This window comes from Lissotriton helveticus, chromosome 11, assembly GCF_964261635.1.
Source record: "Lissotriton helveticus chromosome 11, aLisHel1.1, whole genome shotgun sequence".
Lineage (NCBI taxonomy): Eukaryota > Metazoa > Chordata > Amphibia > Caudata > Salamandridae > Lissotriton > Lissotriton helveticus.
The window spans coordinates 802,012,814-802,028,220 of record NC_136072.1 but is presented as its reverse complement, the minus strand read 5'-3'; the positions used below and the strand labels follow the sequence as shown (position 1 = coordinate 802,028,220).

Sequence of the window (15,407 nt, the reverse complement as noted above, 5' to 3'; positions counted from 1 at the left end):
ACTCCAGTTGAAGCAATCATAGTTGGCCAAAGTACTGCAAATGGGACCATGATAGTTGGAAACAACGTACTAGTTGAGGGCAACAGAGCTGGACAGAATGCTTTGATTAGGATCTCCAGACCTAAACATAGTGTTGCAGATGAGTTGTCCAGTTCTGGGCACAGATCTGTCCTAAAATTGACACAATATGCTTTTTAGTTCTTGAATACATAGCAATATTCCAGATGCAGCTTCAGTGTGCACTATACTGCCCTTTGCGCCCTTTAAATGTTTGCCTCTTCAGGCCATCCATCATGATAACCTCATGGACTCTGTTTATGGACCCTGATTATGGACCCTTTCCAACATGATGCTCAGCTGATATGCTAACCCAAGGTTTAACTTTTGTTTGGTTACCTCTGACATGCCACTTCAGCAATGAGCCTCAAATCCCATTTCTAGCCTTTAAGGCTCCTCGTGTCACCCAAATGCCTTACTTTGTCTTCGGGTGTGCTACACTCAGGCGTATTAATTCTATAAAGTGGCACTTATACCACTCTCTGAGCTTTCTTAAATCATACCTCAATTCTTCCATCCTTTCCATCCCATCCCCTCCCTGGCATCAACTACATAACAATCATTCATCTCTGCCCATGGGCACACCTCTGCAGCAGGAGTATAACACACATCCCTTCATTAAAACTGAGGTTCTAGAAATTGACGCTGGTTACAGCTCCACTATCATCAGACCTGAGAGCACAGACACTGGCAATAGGTCAGAATCTCACAGTCATTAAAAGCCAAGGTCCAGGCACAGCCTGGCATTAAGGGCGGAGGGTCTCTGCCCTCCACTTTTTTCCAACTCATTTAGAGTCTCTGTCAGGATGAACTAAGGTCAGCCTGATAGACACTCTTTAGTTTCAGGTCAATCAGCCAGATGATGTACATGCGCTAAATGTGCATGCGCCTGGCTACCTGAGCCAATCTGCTGAATATTTCACAGCCCTGTGGGCGTGACCTCCTCGGCCTGGCAACCCGCTGAGAGGTCCTCCGTCTCATGATGAGAGGGTGTGTCACCAATTAACTCGGCCCTGGGCACTTCAATTTTAAGCCCTGAATTGCCCAGAGCTGACTGTCAATCAGTGACATCAGCCACAAAGTGGGGTGGGTCAGCAAGTCTCACTGACCCCATCCCACTCTGTGACGAGTAAGAGAAGGTCCTGCTCTCATTGGCTGATCCATGACAAGGTGAGCCAATGAGAGGGGCCGGCGGGATCTTCCGCCAGTTCCTTTCCTGAATCCTCTAGGAACCATGGAGGCTTCCCTACCACCAACCGAGGTCACAGCTGACCAGGTTTTTTTTTTATGTTGGGTGGGTGCGTGAATGAAGGAATGTTTCTGTATTTGTGCATGCATGCTGGAAATGGGCTTTGCTTGTGAATGTTGGGTGTACGTGAGTGCTTGTGAAAGGATGGGTGTGAGTAAGTGTGTATGTGGAAGGGTATGAGTATGTGTGTTCATGTTTAGAAGAGAGTGTATATGTGTGTGTGCCCGCCCTACCACTTCTCTGCATTATGGGCCGCCACTGCCAAGGTCCCAGATACGGGCAGCAGGCTGTAATTGAAAGTGAGGGCCCTAGACACTGACAGTGCACCAGAACATCTCTATTACTAAAATTGAGAACCGCAGATGCTGTCACTAGACTTTTACCCCAATGTCATTTAAACTGATGGCAATAGGTACTGGCAGGCAGCGAGAACACCTATGCCACTAAAACTGAGTGCCCCCTGCTCTGTCAGCCAATCAGAATCCAGATATTTTTTATTTAAAACCGAGGACCCTAGACAACACAAGCCAACCAGAACACCTGTCACTAAAACTGATGGCGAGATACAGACAGTCGGCCAGAACACTAGTGTTATTTAAATACTGACAGCCACCCAAACCATCTCAGTTATTAAAACTGAGGGCTGCAGATATTGTCCGTTAACCACAGCCCTGTAGTATAAACTGAGAGCCACAGACAGTGCCAGCCAACTAGAACACTACTTCTACTAAAACTGAAAGCCACAGATACGGTCAGCCAATCAGAACCCCACTGTCATTGAAACGGAGAGCCGCAGAATCTGTAAGCCGGCCGCTGGAGGGCCCTGTGGGAGCAGGAAGTTCCAGGGGGAGCACAGATAATTTGGGGAGTTGTGACCTGAAGGCCTCGTTCACCAATCGTATCCCACACGTCACCTACCTTGAGTGCCTCACACACCCGCCTTCCTCTTACCTACCACTCTCCTGCACTGTGCTCCGTTGCTCTAGGTAAGTATGCATTCTGTATATCCCATACTTACCACAATTACTTAGAACGAAAGGCTGCTATTGAACTGCTGCTTCCCTTTATTGAATCCATGGCTCTGCCCATGAGGCGGAAGCCGAGGGGTGGAAGGAATCTGCCTGTCACTCTGCTGGACAGAGACATATTTGCGTGGGGATTAGGCACATGTCGATGGGAAGGATCATGTTATCTTAGCAGGATTTAGGCTCATGAGCAAACAAGAGAAGCATCCCGGTCATCGCTGCCCAGGGCCCACAGCTCTATTTCCATCTCTGGATAAGTGTGACAGTCCGGTTTGTGGTCGCTGTAATAATTCTGGACACGGGACAGTGCTTTACATGGGCTGGTACTCACTGGTATAGAGTACTGCCACATCTCAGTTTTCTCTACTAGAGTACCGGAACTTTTCCTTGTATCAAGAGAGTACAGCGCAGGTGCTGATGAGTACCTTCAGAGGGAGCCTGTCTGTGAGGAGCGCCGACAGTCAACAGCGAGTGTATTCCAGCACTAAGTTACTGCTGCTGCTGCCTCACACTCTAACCGACAGTGAGACAGGACAGCAAGGAGATGCGGCCTGACGGACAGAGATCCCCACATTGAAACTTTTGCGATGTCGGCAGTGGCGGCTGCTACAGGGCAGTAGTGGTGCAGCGGGGGAATTAAGAAAAAAAGAAAAATTCACTTACCTGCCAGCCGCCGCTTCTCCTTCATCCTCTTTGGTCGACACAGGAAGCAAAAAGGAGACTCCCCTAGTCAATCACGACGCTGCTGTCACCAGCATGACAGCAGCGTTGCGATTGGTCTGAGCAATGTGGCTCGGCACTCAGATAGGCATTGGGAGCCTGTGCATGTTCTCCATCCAGGCTGTGCAATACAGCCGGGCTGAGAATATGGTAAGTGCGCATAACTGTTTTGCTGGCCCAAGACCGCAAGCCAACCCGTCTTACGCACCTAGAAAGTGCTCACCACTCTTCCCCCTGCTCTGATGGGCAGCCAGGGCTGGACTGGGAACAGAAACCAGCCCTGGCAAACTGGTCGGCCGACCCCCTGGGAGAGGAGGAGGGGTGAGGCCGAGCTGTTTGCTAGGGCTGGTTTCTGTTCCCAGTCTGGCCGATTTTGTTACAGGGGGCCAATATTGCCGACCCCCGGTAGCAAAAACGGCCCTAGGTTCCAAAACCGGGCCCCCACCCAGGCGGCCCACTGGGAAAAACTACTGGTGCCCGCTACGGACATTCCCGCCTTGTGGGCAGCCCCGCCCTACACCTTCAGAAAAATAAAATTATAATAACAATGTGTTATCATTTTATTTTTCCTGTGGGGCGACGCTCCTCCGCCTAAGCGGAGGAGCTCCCGCTGTTAGTTAGAATGTATGGCTGCAGTGCTGGAATACACTCGCCATTGTCTGTCAGAGGTACCAACGCCTTTCGGCCAAATTCGGCTCATGTGTACAGTGCATAACTGGTACTTTTTGCAGTTATATATAGTGCATACTTGGCAGAGGGTATTAAAGCACTTTAGGTAAGAAGTGCGAGTTCTACTCAAAAGCATACTTTATTTTGTATTTATGGCACGGGGAGTTGAAATCCCAGCTTCCGCTCAACAGCCTGTTATTCTGGGCAATCACCCCGTGCTATAAAATAACAAAAAAAGTATGTTTTCATGTAAAACTTGTGCTTCTCATGTAAAAAGCTTTAATCCCTCTGGCCAAGTTCGCACTACATAAAACTGCTAAAAACATCAATTACGCTCTGCACATGTGAAGGAACCTGGCTGAAGGACACTAGGGCACCTTAGCACTGAATAAAAAAAAGCTGCTAGTGTTAACGCCCCCAGACATGCCCCTACCAGACCCTCAGGACCCATACCAATCAATTTGGTGAGTACCGGCACTTCTATTTTTCTATTTCAAGTACTAGAACGGGATTGCAGTCTGCAGCCTTCTCCCTCCTTTGAGGAGGACTTGCCTTCGTCTGCATGAGTAGAGATCACACAGTTTTGCAGGAAAAGAGACACAACCTGAAGAACACAACCTGGGCTACAGCTAATTGCCAGGGACCTTTTTGTGGTCAAGTCCCGTTTGTTGTGCCCTACAGTTGTACACCAGTACAACCTACATCCTGCAACCCAAAGTTATGTGGCTACTGCCATGCCAGCTTGGCCGTTTTGCAATTTTGTATGTGCAGAAAGAGATTAATAGTGATTGTAGTGATGCAGGTATGACCACAGAAGGTAGAAGTTGGAAGACCAGAGTTCAAGGGAAGTTCTGGAAGGAACAGTATCAGAGGACAAGGCAGTTTTCAGAGGACAAGAGGTCAAACGTCACCTTGCTTCTGGCCATTAGTGGCAAGTGTTGGCAACAAACTGGCTACTATCTGTGAGCCCGGGATAATGTGTAGGATCAGTGGTGTAGCATGGGCGGGGTCACAGGGGTGGTTGCCCCAGGTGCAAAATTCTTAGGGGTACAGGGGCATTTTTAGGGGCACAAAATTAAAAAAGAAAAGTGGAAGTGTTGTGTTTCTATCTAGGACCCTAATTCGATATTCCCGATTTATGCCCTTATGTGGTTATTATAAATAATATCCTTATAAAGGCATAAGAATCATATCCATATTTAGTAATAGCCCATGCAGTCCAAATACGGCAAGGCTACTCCCCTAGACTCCTAGAAAGTACAACGCGTTCTTTAAACAAACCAAGCCTCCAGCAGCCCGGGAAATCCCCCTGCTCTTGTTTTGATTTGCACAAGAACTCCTAGAGTCCAGAAAGAACTGTTAGTTCTTAGTGACGTCTTATGTCCAACCTTACGTCAAATACCTTTCAGGTATAAATATACCAACGTTGCCTTAAGCAAACACACGGTGGTTTGGAGCAGAGCGGCTATCTACTTACCCGAAGCCCAGCTGATGCGAGAGCCGAAGGAAGCCGCCCCTCCCTTTTGACGCACTGAGAAAGACGCTGTCTTTTTCTCCAGCCGAGAAAATTCCAGCTCCGGTGTTTCCAGTCACCCTTGCGGGTTTCTGGGAGATCGAGTCCTGAGAGAGAGATACAAGACCTCCTACATTCTATTACCAAGGTACGGAGCTGACTAAACCCTTAAGAGAATTCTTGATTCAGATTCCTTGGCAAAAACCAGCTTAACTTAAACTGCAACTTACTTACTCCTTCCCACGTATTAGGCTTAGGTCAGGTACACCGGGGTAGGCGTATCTTAGAAGCACCAGTTGAGTACGTTAGTCAATGTTTTTATGTATGTATATATTTTATCCATTTTAAAGTATCATATGGCTAAGAAACCATATCAATGCTTTTACAGTATTATTTCATAATACTACTTTTACTGTACGTACTTTACTTCATGATAAGTATTGCAATTGTGGCAATTCATTTCTCTTGCATGAGAAAGAAGACTGCTCAATAAATAACACCTTTTATTGAAAACGCCCGTCTCTCTATTTCTCTGCACTCTGGTGAAACTAAGTAGGCACGATTGACTGAGTGAAATAACCGTCTATTGTTTTCACACAACTCTAGAGATATACTCTTTATTCTGAGGGAGCAAAGTTGTCATGTTTATGCGGTTGTCAGAAACTAATCCTTTCATGTCTAAATCAGGAGGGTTAACTCTTTCCTGAACATTCGAGAAAGTTTCTAGTGACCTCTGAGCTAGCTGGCAAAACTAATTAAGTCTAATATAGTCAGTAGAGACCTAGTCGAACTCAGTCCTACGTCTACACTGCTGTTTATATTATCCCAATGCGCATAGCCTATTGGGAATATAGGAACTACACTACAGAAGGACACTTGCCTTGCCCCAGGCGCTGGCCGTCCACTCTACGCCACTGTGTAGGATGAACACAACCAAGTCAGTGTGACATTGCTCAGCTAGCTGGGACCAAACTAGGACCAAGACATGGCTTGAAGTGGTCAGTACCCAGGGCAGGTGTAATCAGCTAATGTAAGTAGAGGGGCTTGTGCCCAATAATCGCTATTCGTCCTCTAGTAATAAAGGATCAGTTCCCACTTGTTTTGTACCCAAGCTATCTTACATTAGTATTGTGTCTCTTCCTTGGAATCTGGCACCTTCAGGTTATGGTGTTTCCATATTGTAAGAATGATGCACTGCAACACAGGTACATAGAATGCTCTCCACCCCTTCCAAGATCAACAGAGTATTTGTGGTGCAAACTCAGATGAAAATACCATATTACACCGGGTTAACATAAGTCAGTAGCCAGATGAGAGAGACAAGGCGAGCTCAGAGAGGCAGGCCTGACAGAGATGGGGAAGTGACATACAGGAGTATGAGAGGCAGATCTATTTGAGTAAATGATGATAAGCCTTGTGTGGGCATGGGAAGAGGATGGGGGATGAGATGGTTCCCTCACACAGGAGTATGAGGTGGACCTATGTCAGCTTAAGGTGCAAGTGCAGGCCTTATGGATGGTCGAAAGCTGGGTCGATCGAAACATGAGTGCTCCTACAAGAGAATGAGCGAACCAGAGGGAAAACAGAGAGGCACTACAGTGGAAGGTGTACAGAGAATGTTACTTCCCTGTACCACACACAGTGTAGCCTGAAACTATTATTTATGAAGGCTAGCATAACTTAAGATCTGTGCTGGCAAGAACATAAAACACAGCTGTAGACTGTGAGTAACTGCATAATCAACATTCAAAATACATTACAGTTAGATGTATAAAAACAAGCAACAGCAGCATGGCAGACCTGTGAATCAACAGCTGGAATTGTTATGAGCAGCACACAAGCCTCTCAAATTCCTTATAATGCTTCGGCGACGTGCAAGTTTTTCGCATAGTAATTGGAAAACACTGGACTGTGACTTACCCTTTAAGGAACTGGAAGCCGTGGGTGCAGACCAGCAGGTTCCCGTGGGAGTCCACCTTCAGCAGGTTGCCGTAGTGGGCATCGAACACCAGGCCTCTGGGAAGAGAGCAGACAGGCAAGTGTCAAAAGAGCCAAACTTCCAGGGAATGTTGATAGACTAGTACCAAGAAGCATCCTTAGCTTGGGAATGTTGGCCTTGGTCCAGCACTGATTATCTGCCAAAGTCCAGCATGGAGTCATTTGCCCTTGCCTCAGTCGCCCTCGTGAACCTGCTAGCACTGGTTTGTTTAAGGGGAGTGCAAAGCTTGCAAATGTCTGATGTAACACGTAGGATCAATGTTCACAAATTTCTGATAATGAACATATTTACTAGTTTTGGTGCTCTGCGTGGCCTGCCAATAGTCATCCCCATGTGCCCATGCTTCAAGTGAATGATCAAAAACTCCCAGACCCTTTCTCACTGCACAATCCAATGGTTGTATGACACCACCACGTGTTCCTTTCCCACTCATTCCTTAACAACGATGGCGGAACAATGAATGAGTCTGAATCACGCATTCCAGTTACAATGACTTCCCTTAGGGGGTACTGGATTTTGGAATAGTATGATTTACTATTCCAACTCCAGTCTGTGCAGTAGGGAAAGCATTGTACTTTAAAGCCCAACACCACTTTACCTAACACGTCGTTGTAACGACTTGCACTCTAAATGGAATGCATGCATGGTTCAGATGCATTTGTTGTTCCACCAGCGTTGCAAAAGCAACGTGCTGTTCGACTGTCGTGGCATTTGCTGTTTCCCAACGAGCACCAGGGACCCAAGGTGCCCCTTAAACCCAGTTATGAATATGGTAGATTTTAGCAATCTGCACTTTCAGAAACTTTTGAATTTTTTTTATTTGAACCATAGTTTTTAGTACGTATCTAAAATTGCTCTTTCTACAATCTGTATGACTGAGTGTCTTATAATTGACTCCATTCAAAATAAATTACATAAAAAGTATTAATTTACATGGTTAAAGAGGTTAACTGATTGTTCTGCTACATGACTGGTCCCTGAAGACATGAGACTTAGCAGAAGAGAAAGACAGAGAGGTGTAGAGTTAGTTTGAAATGGAAAATGTTATTTTTTTCATTTTCAGTGTTAAAATAACCACAGTCACATAAGACATCACATAATAAAGGTTCATTGTTTATAAGAAAATGCCTCTGTGTGTTTTAAAAATAACACATAGAAAGGTAATAAAAACTGAGCATGTTTTAAAGTAATGTAATTAGAACATTGAGCAAGCAGCAAACTCCTTTAGGCCACAGAAAAGGACATTTAGCTCTCGAGAGATAAAACAGTATTGTTTTGTACTTCCCTGCATAGAAGAACTGAGAACACAGCTGCCTAAGATGACAAATGTGTAATTCAGAATGTGTTCGCGTTCCAGAGTTCAGGTGATATACTAACCCATTCGCAACAGGTAAAGTGGCCCGACTAATACAGGGAAAATAAGTTAAAAAAAATAACTCACTGATCTGTGCCTTAAAACAACAAACTGTGGATTCACTTGCTAGTTGAAAGAAAACATGAAGAGTGCACATGTAGTGAATAACGTATTTGTACAAATTAAAAACCAGTTTAATTTGAACTTTCCTAAACAAAATCATGGTCATTTTGGCTGATTAAACAAAAACAAACGGGGTTTAGCTTCATTTTTAGACATTGAGTACAGACAGACTTCATACATGCCATCATTTTAAAATTAGAAAAAAGGGAGATTAAAAAAAAAAGATCTGGGGGCGTTTGTTTCCCGCTTGACAGACAGTGACGCAAAGGCAATTTTAGGTGGGAGACAGCTAAAATAAAACTACTTGTGACATTCGGAAATTTCCTGTCTCAATCGAGGCTGTTGGCAAGTATGAACTTTAGCTGTCTGTTGTCCAAGTTCTATTGTCTAGAACACATAGGGACTACTACCATTACCATTCCTATTTTTTTCCTCCCACAGAGAGTACAGCTGAGTCAGTATTTCTTCTGATACAATTTGTGCTGGCCAAAATATGGACCTCCATAAAGATGGACCTTAGTCACCCGAGAGACTTTTAGCCGGTCTGCAAAAGCCCCAGACCCCCATGATGAGCACTTTGCTGTCCTCTATCCATCGTCTGCGGACCACAAAGTCCCCATGACACTGTCCACTAGACCCCAGAGCCCACTCCCAGTCCTTAGAACCCATCAGGGCCCCGGGCAAGCAGTCATCACCCCCAGTTGCCCATGTCCCCAGACCACCTCAGTTCACAGTGCCTTTGGGTATTTCACTAGTGAGCCTTCTGCACAGAAAATGTAACTTGCAAGTCACAGGTGCAGTAGGTTCAGGTATGTGTTACAGAGATCGATTGATACCTTGCGGGTCATAGTTCTGATGCTGCAAATAGCTCGGTTATGTGTCAGCATCAAACGTCAGCATGTAATCTGCTTTGCAGAAATTTGAATCCTCGCAACAATTGGTAATAATTAATTCTTCAGACATTGATAAATTTCGTGCTATTGAGCTGGCTAGCAATTCAGGCCTTTTATTCAGCGCAAGAAGAAATTCAGTTTGATCGTATACTATATAAATAAATAGTCGATATTAGAATATTTATACACATACATTTGTTAGTTATGATATATTGTATTCAATTGAATGGACATGGTATTTTCTACACTCATTATGAAGACAGGATGTGACGTGACTGCCATCACTTCTTGTTTATGTTTTAAGGTTATGCACATTTTCTTTACTTTTCCTCCCTTAATCCTTTTCTTTGTTATAATCGTGACAAAGTTGAACGCTTTCTTATCAAAGTTTATCTTTTTGGTAGCTTGTGAAGTTATATGGTATAGTATATATTTATTTCCATTGATGCGTTGCTATATCTGGAGCCTAGGTGTGATAGGGTCCTGTGTTGCTGCCTTTGAATTCCAACACCTATTTCTGGGCCTAACCCTGGAAAAGGACATTCATACATTGCAACAGTGCATTTGTTTTGCACTATGGAATACCGAGGTTAGGAATAATGCAATACACTAATATGGTGGACAGAATATGGAGGGACAAAATATTGAAAGGTTGTAAGGTAAATACATATAGACGAAGTATAGATTTACGCTTCTTACTCTACATATTTGCACCATATATATATATATATATATATATATATATATATATATATATACATATATACATATATATATATATATACACCCACCCACACACACGTATTTATATATATATATATATATATATATATATATACACATATGCACACACACACATATATGTATATATTCACTAAAAAAGCAAAGGTTACAGGGACATTATAGTTAGGTTCAGATTTTAAGCACACACAACCATAGAAATTCAGCAGTTATAGTTACAGTTATCTGAAATAACTATAACTTGTGCCTTAAGGTATAACTATAACTCGTGCCTCGCAATGCACAGTTTCTCATCAATAATGTTGCACTGATATTATCAATGTTGGGTAGAAGATGTTTTGAGTGATGTAATATGTGGGGAAATTAGCAGTGCATGGTGAGGGTGCGAGGTATACATACCTTAGAGCACAAGTTAAAGTTACTTGAGATAACTCTAACTGTTGAATTTCTATGGTTTTGTGGGTGTAAAATCTGAACTTAACTATAATGTCCCTGTAACCTTTGTTTTTTCAGTTAATGTCTAGGTTATTTTAATGTAAAGTAATATTTATTTACCATACGTTAATCCAGCAGCCATCGCACACAGCCTTCGGGATAGCGCAGCAGGGGGTTAGCCGGATGGCCTTGCCTGTGGCCAGGCTCTGTGGCCAGGCCCTGTGGCCAACCCCCCCTGCATGCAGCGAACCCACCCCCCTGCATATGGGTGTGTAAGTGATTGTATGGGTCTGTGAGTGGGTATGTGATTGGTTAAGTGGTTGTGCGAATGGTTGTATGAGCGGCTGTATGGGTCTATGAATGGGTGTGTGAGTGGGTGTGTGGGTCTGTGAGTGTGTGTGTGAATGGCTGTATGGGTGTGTGAGTGTTTCTGTGGCTGTGTGGGGCAGTGATTGGGAGTGTGAGTTGCTGTATGGATGTATACATGAGTGTGTGAGTGGTTTGTTGGGTCTGTGAGTGGGTGTGTGACTGGATGCATGGGTCAGTAAGGGTGTGTGTGAGTGACTGTATGGGTCTGTGAATGATTGTGTGAGTGGTAGTGTGTATGTGTGACTGGGTGTGTCAGTGGCTGTGTGGGTCTGTGAGTGGGTGTGTAAGTGGCTGTATAGGTCAGTGAGTGGGTGTGTGAGTCGTTGTATGAGTTTGTGAGTGGGTAGGTGAGTGCCTGTATGGGTATATGAGTGGGTGTATCAGTGGGAGTGTGGAGGTATAATGGAGAGTGTGTAAGTGGGTTTGTGAGTGGGTGTACTTTTCTTCATTGGGTGCTGGATCCATGGAGCCATTGCAGATTCACATTGGGCCGCGCTAAGCACCATAATAGAGTTGCGGATCCGCGCATTGGTAAAAAAACATATTTGGGCAATTTCTTGCCCATCAAGGGTCCCTCACAGACCAATATATTGCACCCATTGGGTCAGGTTACCTACTACCTATATATCAGCCTCAAGGGACTTATGTGCAGAGTTAGGTGTAGGATATCTATACTTACTTACCTTTCGATATTATGGCTTTTAATATTGAGTCAGCTACATTTCCTGCCATTGAGATTCCTACCTCGATACTCTGGGGGGGAGGTGCACCTTTTTTCAATATTCTCACATCTTTCTACAGCATAGCTTGTAACTCTGCTAGGTGGATGTAATAAGGTTTTATGTCTGTTTGACTCACATGACATCCTGACATGGCACCAAGCATCCCATGTTGTGCGTCAAAGACAGATGACCATTGGCTCGGCAGAAGATTGGTGAGGATACACAGGCAAGTGCACCTATTCTGTGGGTGCAGGGAATCTGTGGTGCCCGTTTTGATAAAGTCATACTATAAGTTTTTTTTTTTGCCTGTGATAAATTTTCAGTTCAGCAGTATGATGAACTAGGTTGATGATGAATTTTACAGAGCAGCAGATTATGGATTTATCACAATAACGACTGGAACATATGTTGCAAAAGTCTGTATATTCTTACCTGGTTGGGAATGTTGGGTCGTACTTGTACTCAATGATCTCGTGGGGGTATCCAATGGACACGAGTCGGTCCAACAGCAGATAAAACCCCAACTCATCGTATTCTGGAGACTTGTACACTACGAGAAGTAAGGGAGATGATGAACATCCACATTACACAGGGGCAAACACTTGAAATACTTTTGTATGTTGAGACAAAACCTTTTCTTTCCATCCTAGTTGAAATACTTGGGAGTTCTGGTAGGTTATGCCTTTTTTAAAAGCCTGCACGCACCTTCAAGCCATTCAACGTAGCTGATGTTTGAAGGTTATTTCACTAAATGGAAATATTTCCAAACTAATCTTAAAACTGACCCCACAGGATGTTTGAAAATGACCCACTGTCATAATGGAAACAATCCTAAAATCTATTTGAATTTGTTTCCACAATCTAATTGAAGACTTCCTGACATTTAGTTTGGAAATGGCTCAATCACAGTTCACAATTTCAACTCATTGGCATAATGTACGAGTTACTTACCTTTGGTAACGATGTATCTGGTACAGATGATTCTAGCTGCAGATTCCTTCACGTAGAATTATCCTCATGCATGAGACTGGATCCGGAAAACCTTTTGCCACAGCATCCCTGCGCGCCAGGGGCGGGACGCGACCCCGCCCAGGCGTCGTCTGCGCACGAGATGTCAGCGAGTTCACATAAGACCTGCCCCAGCGCGCCTACGTCAGTTTTCTTCGGAGAACTTTTCCGCACCACAAAGCGGAACCATCAGACAAAAAACTGTGGAAGCATGGGAACAGTGTGCAAAAAGCAGAAAATGTGGAAAGAAACGGTGACTAACAACACCACCACAGTAGTGTCACACCGCAGAACCCAAGGCAGGGAAGAAGAAGAAGCAGAAGAAGAAGCAGAGCCCTGCGCCACCACCCTGCCAGCACATAGACAACCTCCCACCCCTGTGTCCTGGAGGCAAGGAACATGCTTAAGGACATGGTACATGTAGGAACCCACCACCCCGAACCTGAGCAAGGAAGGGGAACAGTCCCAACACAGACAGGGACAACAAACATCCAAGCCATCCCAACAGAAGGGCAACCACTCACAAGGGACAAAGGCAGAACATGAACAGATGACCCTTTAGCAGGGGATAGCAACGGAAGGAAGGGAGGGGAGGACAGGGATAGAAAGCAATCCCCCCAAAACCCCGGAGTAGCCAGAGCAGCAGGGTACCAGAGCACCAGAACCCCATCCTCCAAAGAACCAAGGAGTAATAAACCACCCTCAGACAGAGTCACCCGTCAAGAACAAGAAGGCACTCACAGGAGACACAGCCCCCCACTGGGAGGCAAGTACCGAAGACCAACCCAAGAGTCCTCGCAGAATAGGGGTGGAAGGGTGGGCATGAAGGAATCTGCGGCTAGAATCGTCTCTACTAGATACATCGTTACCGAAGGTAAGTAACTCATACATCTGATAGAGACTACTAGCCGCAGATTCCTTCACATAGAATAGATAGCCTAGCAATACCCACGGGGAAGGAGGGTCTGCGAAAGGACCCCACCAGCCATGACAGAACGAGGGCCCCACAGGGGACCAGATCTGCGGACCAGGTAGAACCTTGTCCCTGCCAGGCAAGGGGAACCCTCACAATCAGAACTCCACCGACACCAGAGGACGTAGGAGGGAGAAGAAGGAGAAGAACCAAGGGCAAGGTCGGAGAGGCTGAAGCACACACTCCCCCCAAGGAAACCCAGCTGCTGCCCCATGCCAAGACAGGAAGAGCGGAAGATGAAGCCCAGAGGACCCAAGGAAACGAGGGAAAAGAAGGCAATCCCCCTCTCCAGATGGAGAGCAACCTGCCAGCCAGAACAGCGCCGGCAGTCAAAGCCGCCAAAAGCAAGAAGAGCAGCCCGAGGCCAAGCAGGCAGCGCCAGGCAGGGGAGAACACAGGATCATCCCAGACCTCAGGGCAGGAGCAGGGAGAGGAGGAGATGCCCGGGCACACCACCACCGGTGGCCGCGCACACGACCTCAGGAAGCAAAGCAACCTACAGCAACGCCACGGAGAACAGGCACCCAGAGGCGACCGGAACCCCCAGCAGAGCGCAAGCCATATGATTGCTACCACTATCCCACCTAGGGTGCGATAAGTCCTAAAATATGGAAACCCTCTTTGGAAGAACTTCCACAGCAGAGGAACAAACAAAAGAGCCACGGGGAAAAAAGACACCCCGCGAAAGGCTTGACAAGCAGCCCAAGCAGGCAGAAGGCCTAATCTCAGGGCCAAAGCTGCGCAACAATTCTAACACATACATATGATCAACAAAAAGGCCATCCAGCAGCCAACAACGCCAAGGCCCCCAAGAAGGATTCAATGGCCGGAAAACGCATTCCACAATCCAATAAGCGGCCTAAGAAGGCCCAGAATCAACCGGACTGAGGTGGGGATGGAGGAAAAAAAGAGGCCCGAAACAAGCAAGTACTGGATCCGCGTTGCACGCGGAAAAGGAAAAAACTGACGTAGGGGCCGTAGTGGCGGGTCTTATGTGACCCTGCTTATGTCACATGCGCGGACGATGCCTACGCGAAGCCACGTAATGTTGTCTCGCTCCTGGCGCGCAGGGTTGCTGTGGCAAAAAGCATTCCGGATCCAGTCTCACGCCTGGGGATAATTCTACGTGAAGGAATCTGCGGCTAGTAGTCTCTATCAGATATTGTGCTCCAAAATTAAGAATCAATCATCCCAACAATGAACTTGAAATTGCCCCTGCAAGTCAAACTGAAAATTCTCAATCATCTTTATGACACCCTCATAACCATCCTCATAATGTATCTATAACAAGCTTCAAGTAAGTAATTAAAACTCATGTTCCAGTATCCCCCGGGCTTTCCTCATAGCAAATGGGTTGGGTGAAGAATTCTGCTCCATCAGCAGAGTTTGTAGAGTTTTGTCCACTCCAGGCTCTACACGGAGCCCTGCAAACCTCCACAATGTGACACAGAGCAGAGTTTTTTCTCTTGAGTGGCTCGCCGATGTTAAGTTGCCGAGAGCTCATGAGAAAAAAATCATGCGATAGACCTCCTTCCGGTGAGATTTCTCAACGAGGGC

General features: G+C 45.6%; 1 protein-coding gene across 3 annotated transcripts in view; it reads right to left on the bottom strand.

The window, feature by feature from the left end:
• LOC144791966 (cytosolic purine 5'-nucleotidase-like) overlaps nt 1-15,407 on the bottom strand; it is a 409,269-nt gene that overhangs the window by 109,919 nt on the left and 283,943 nt on the right. For all 3 annotated transcript variants that reach the window (XM_078666825.1, XM_078666826.1, XM_078666824.1), the window contains exons 3-4: nt 12,302-12,419; nt 7,154-7,249 (exon numbers count right to left, since the gene is read on the bottom strand). In XM_078666825.1, the coding sequence (XP_078522951.1) occupies nt 7,154-7,249; nt 12,302-12,419 (214 nt within the window). The remainder of the gene's footprint in view (nt 1-7,153; nt 7,250-12,301; nt 12,420-15,407) is intronic.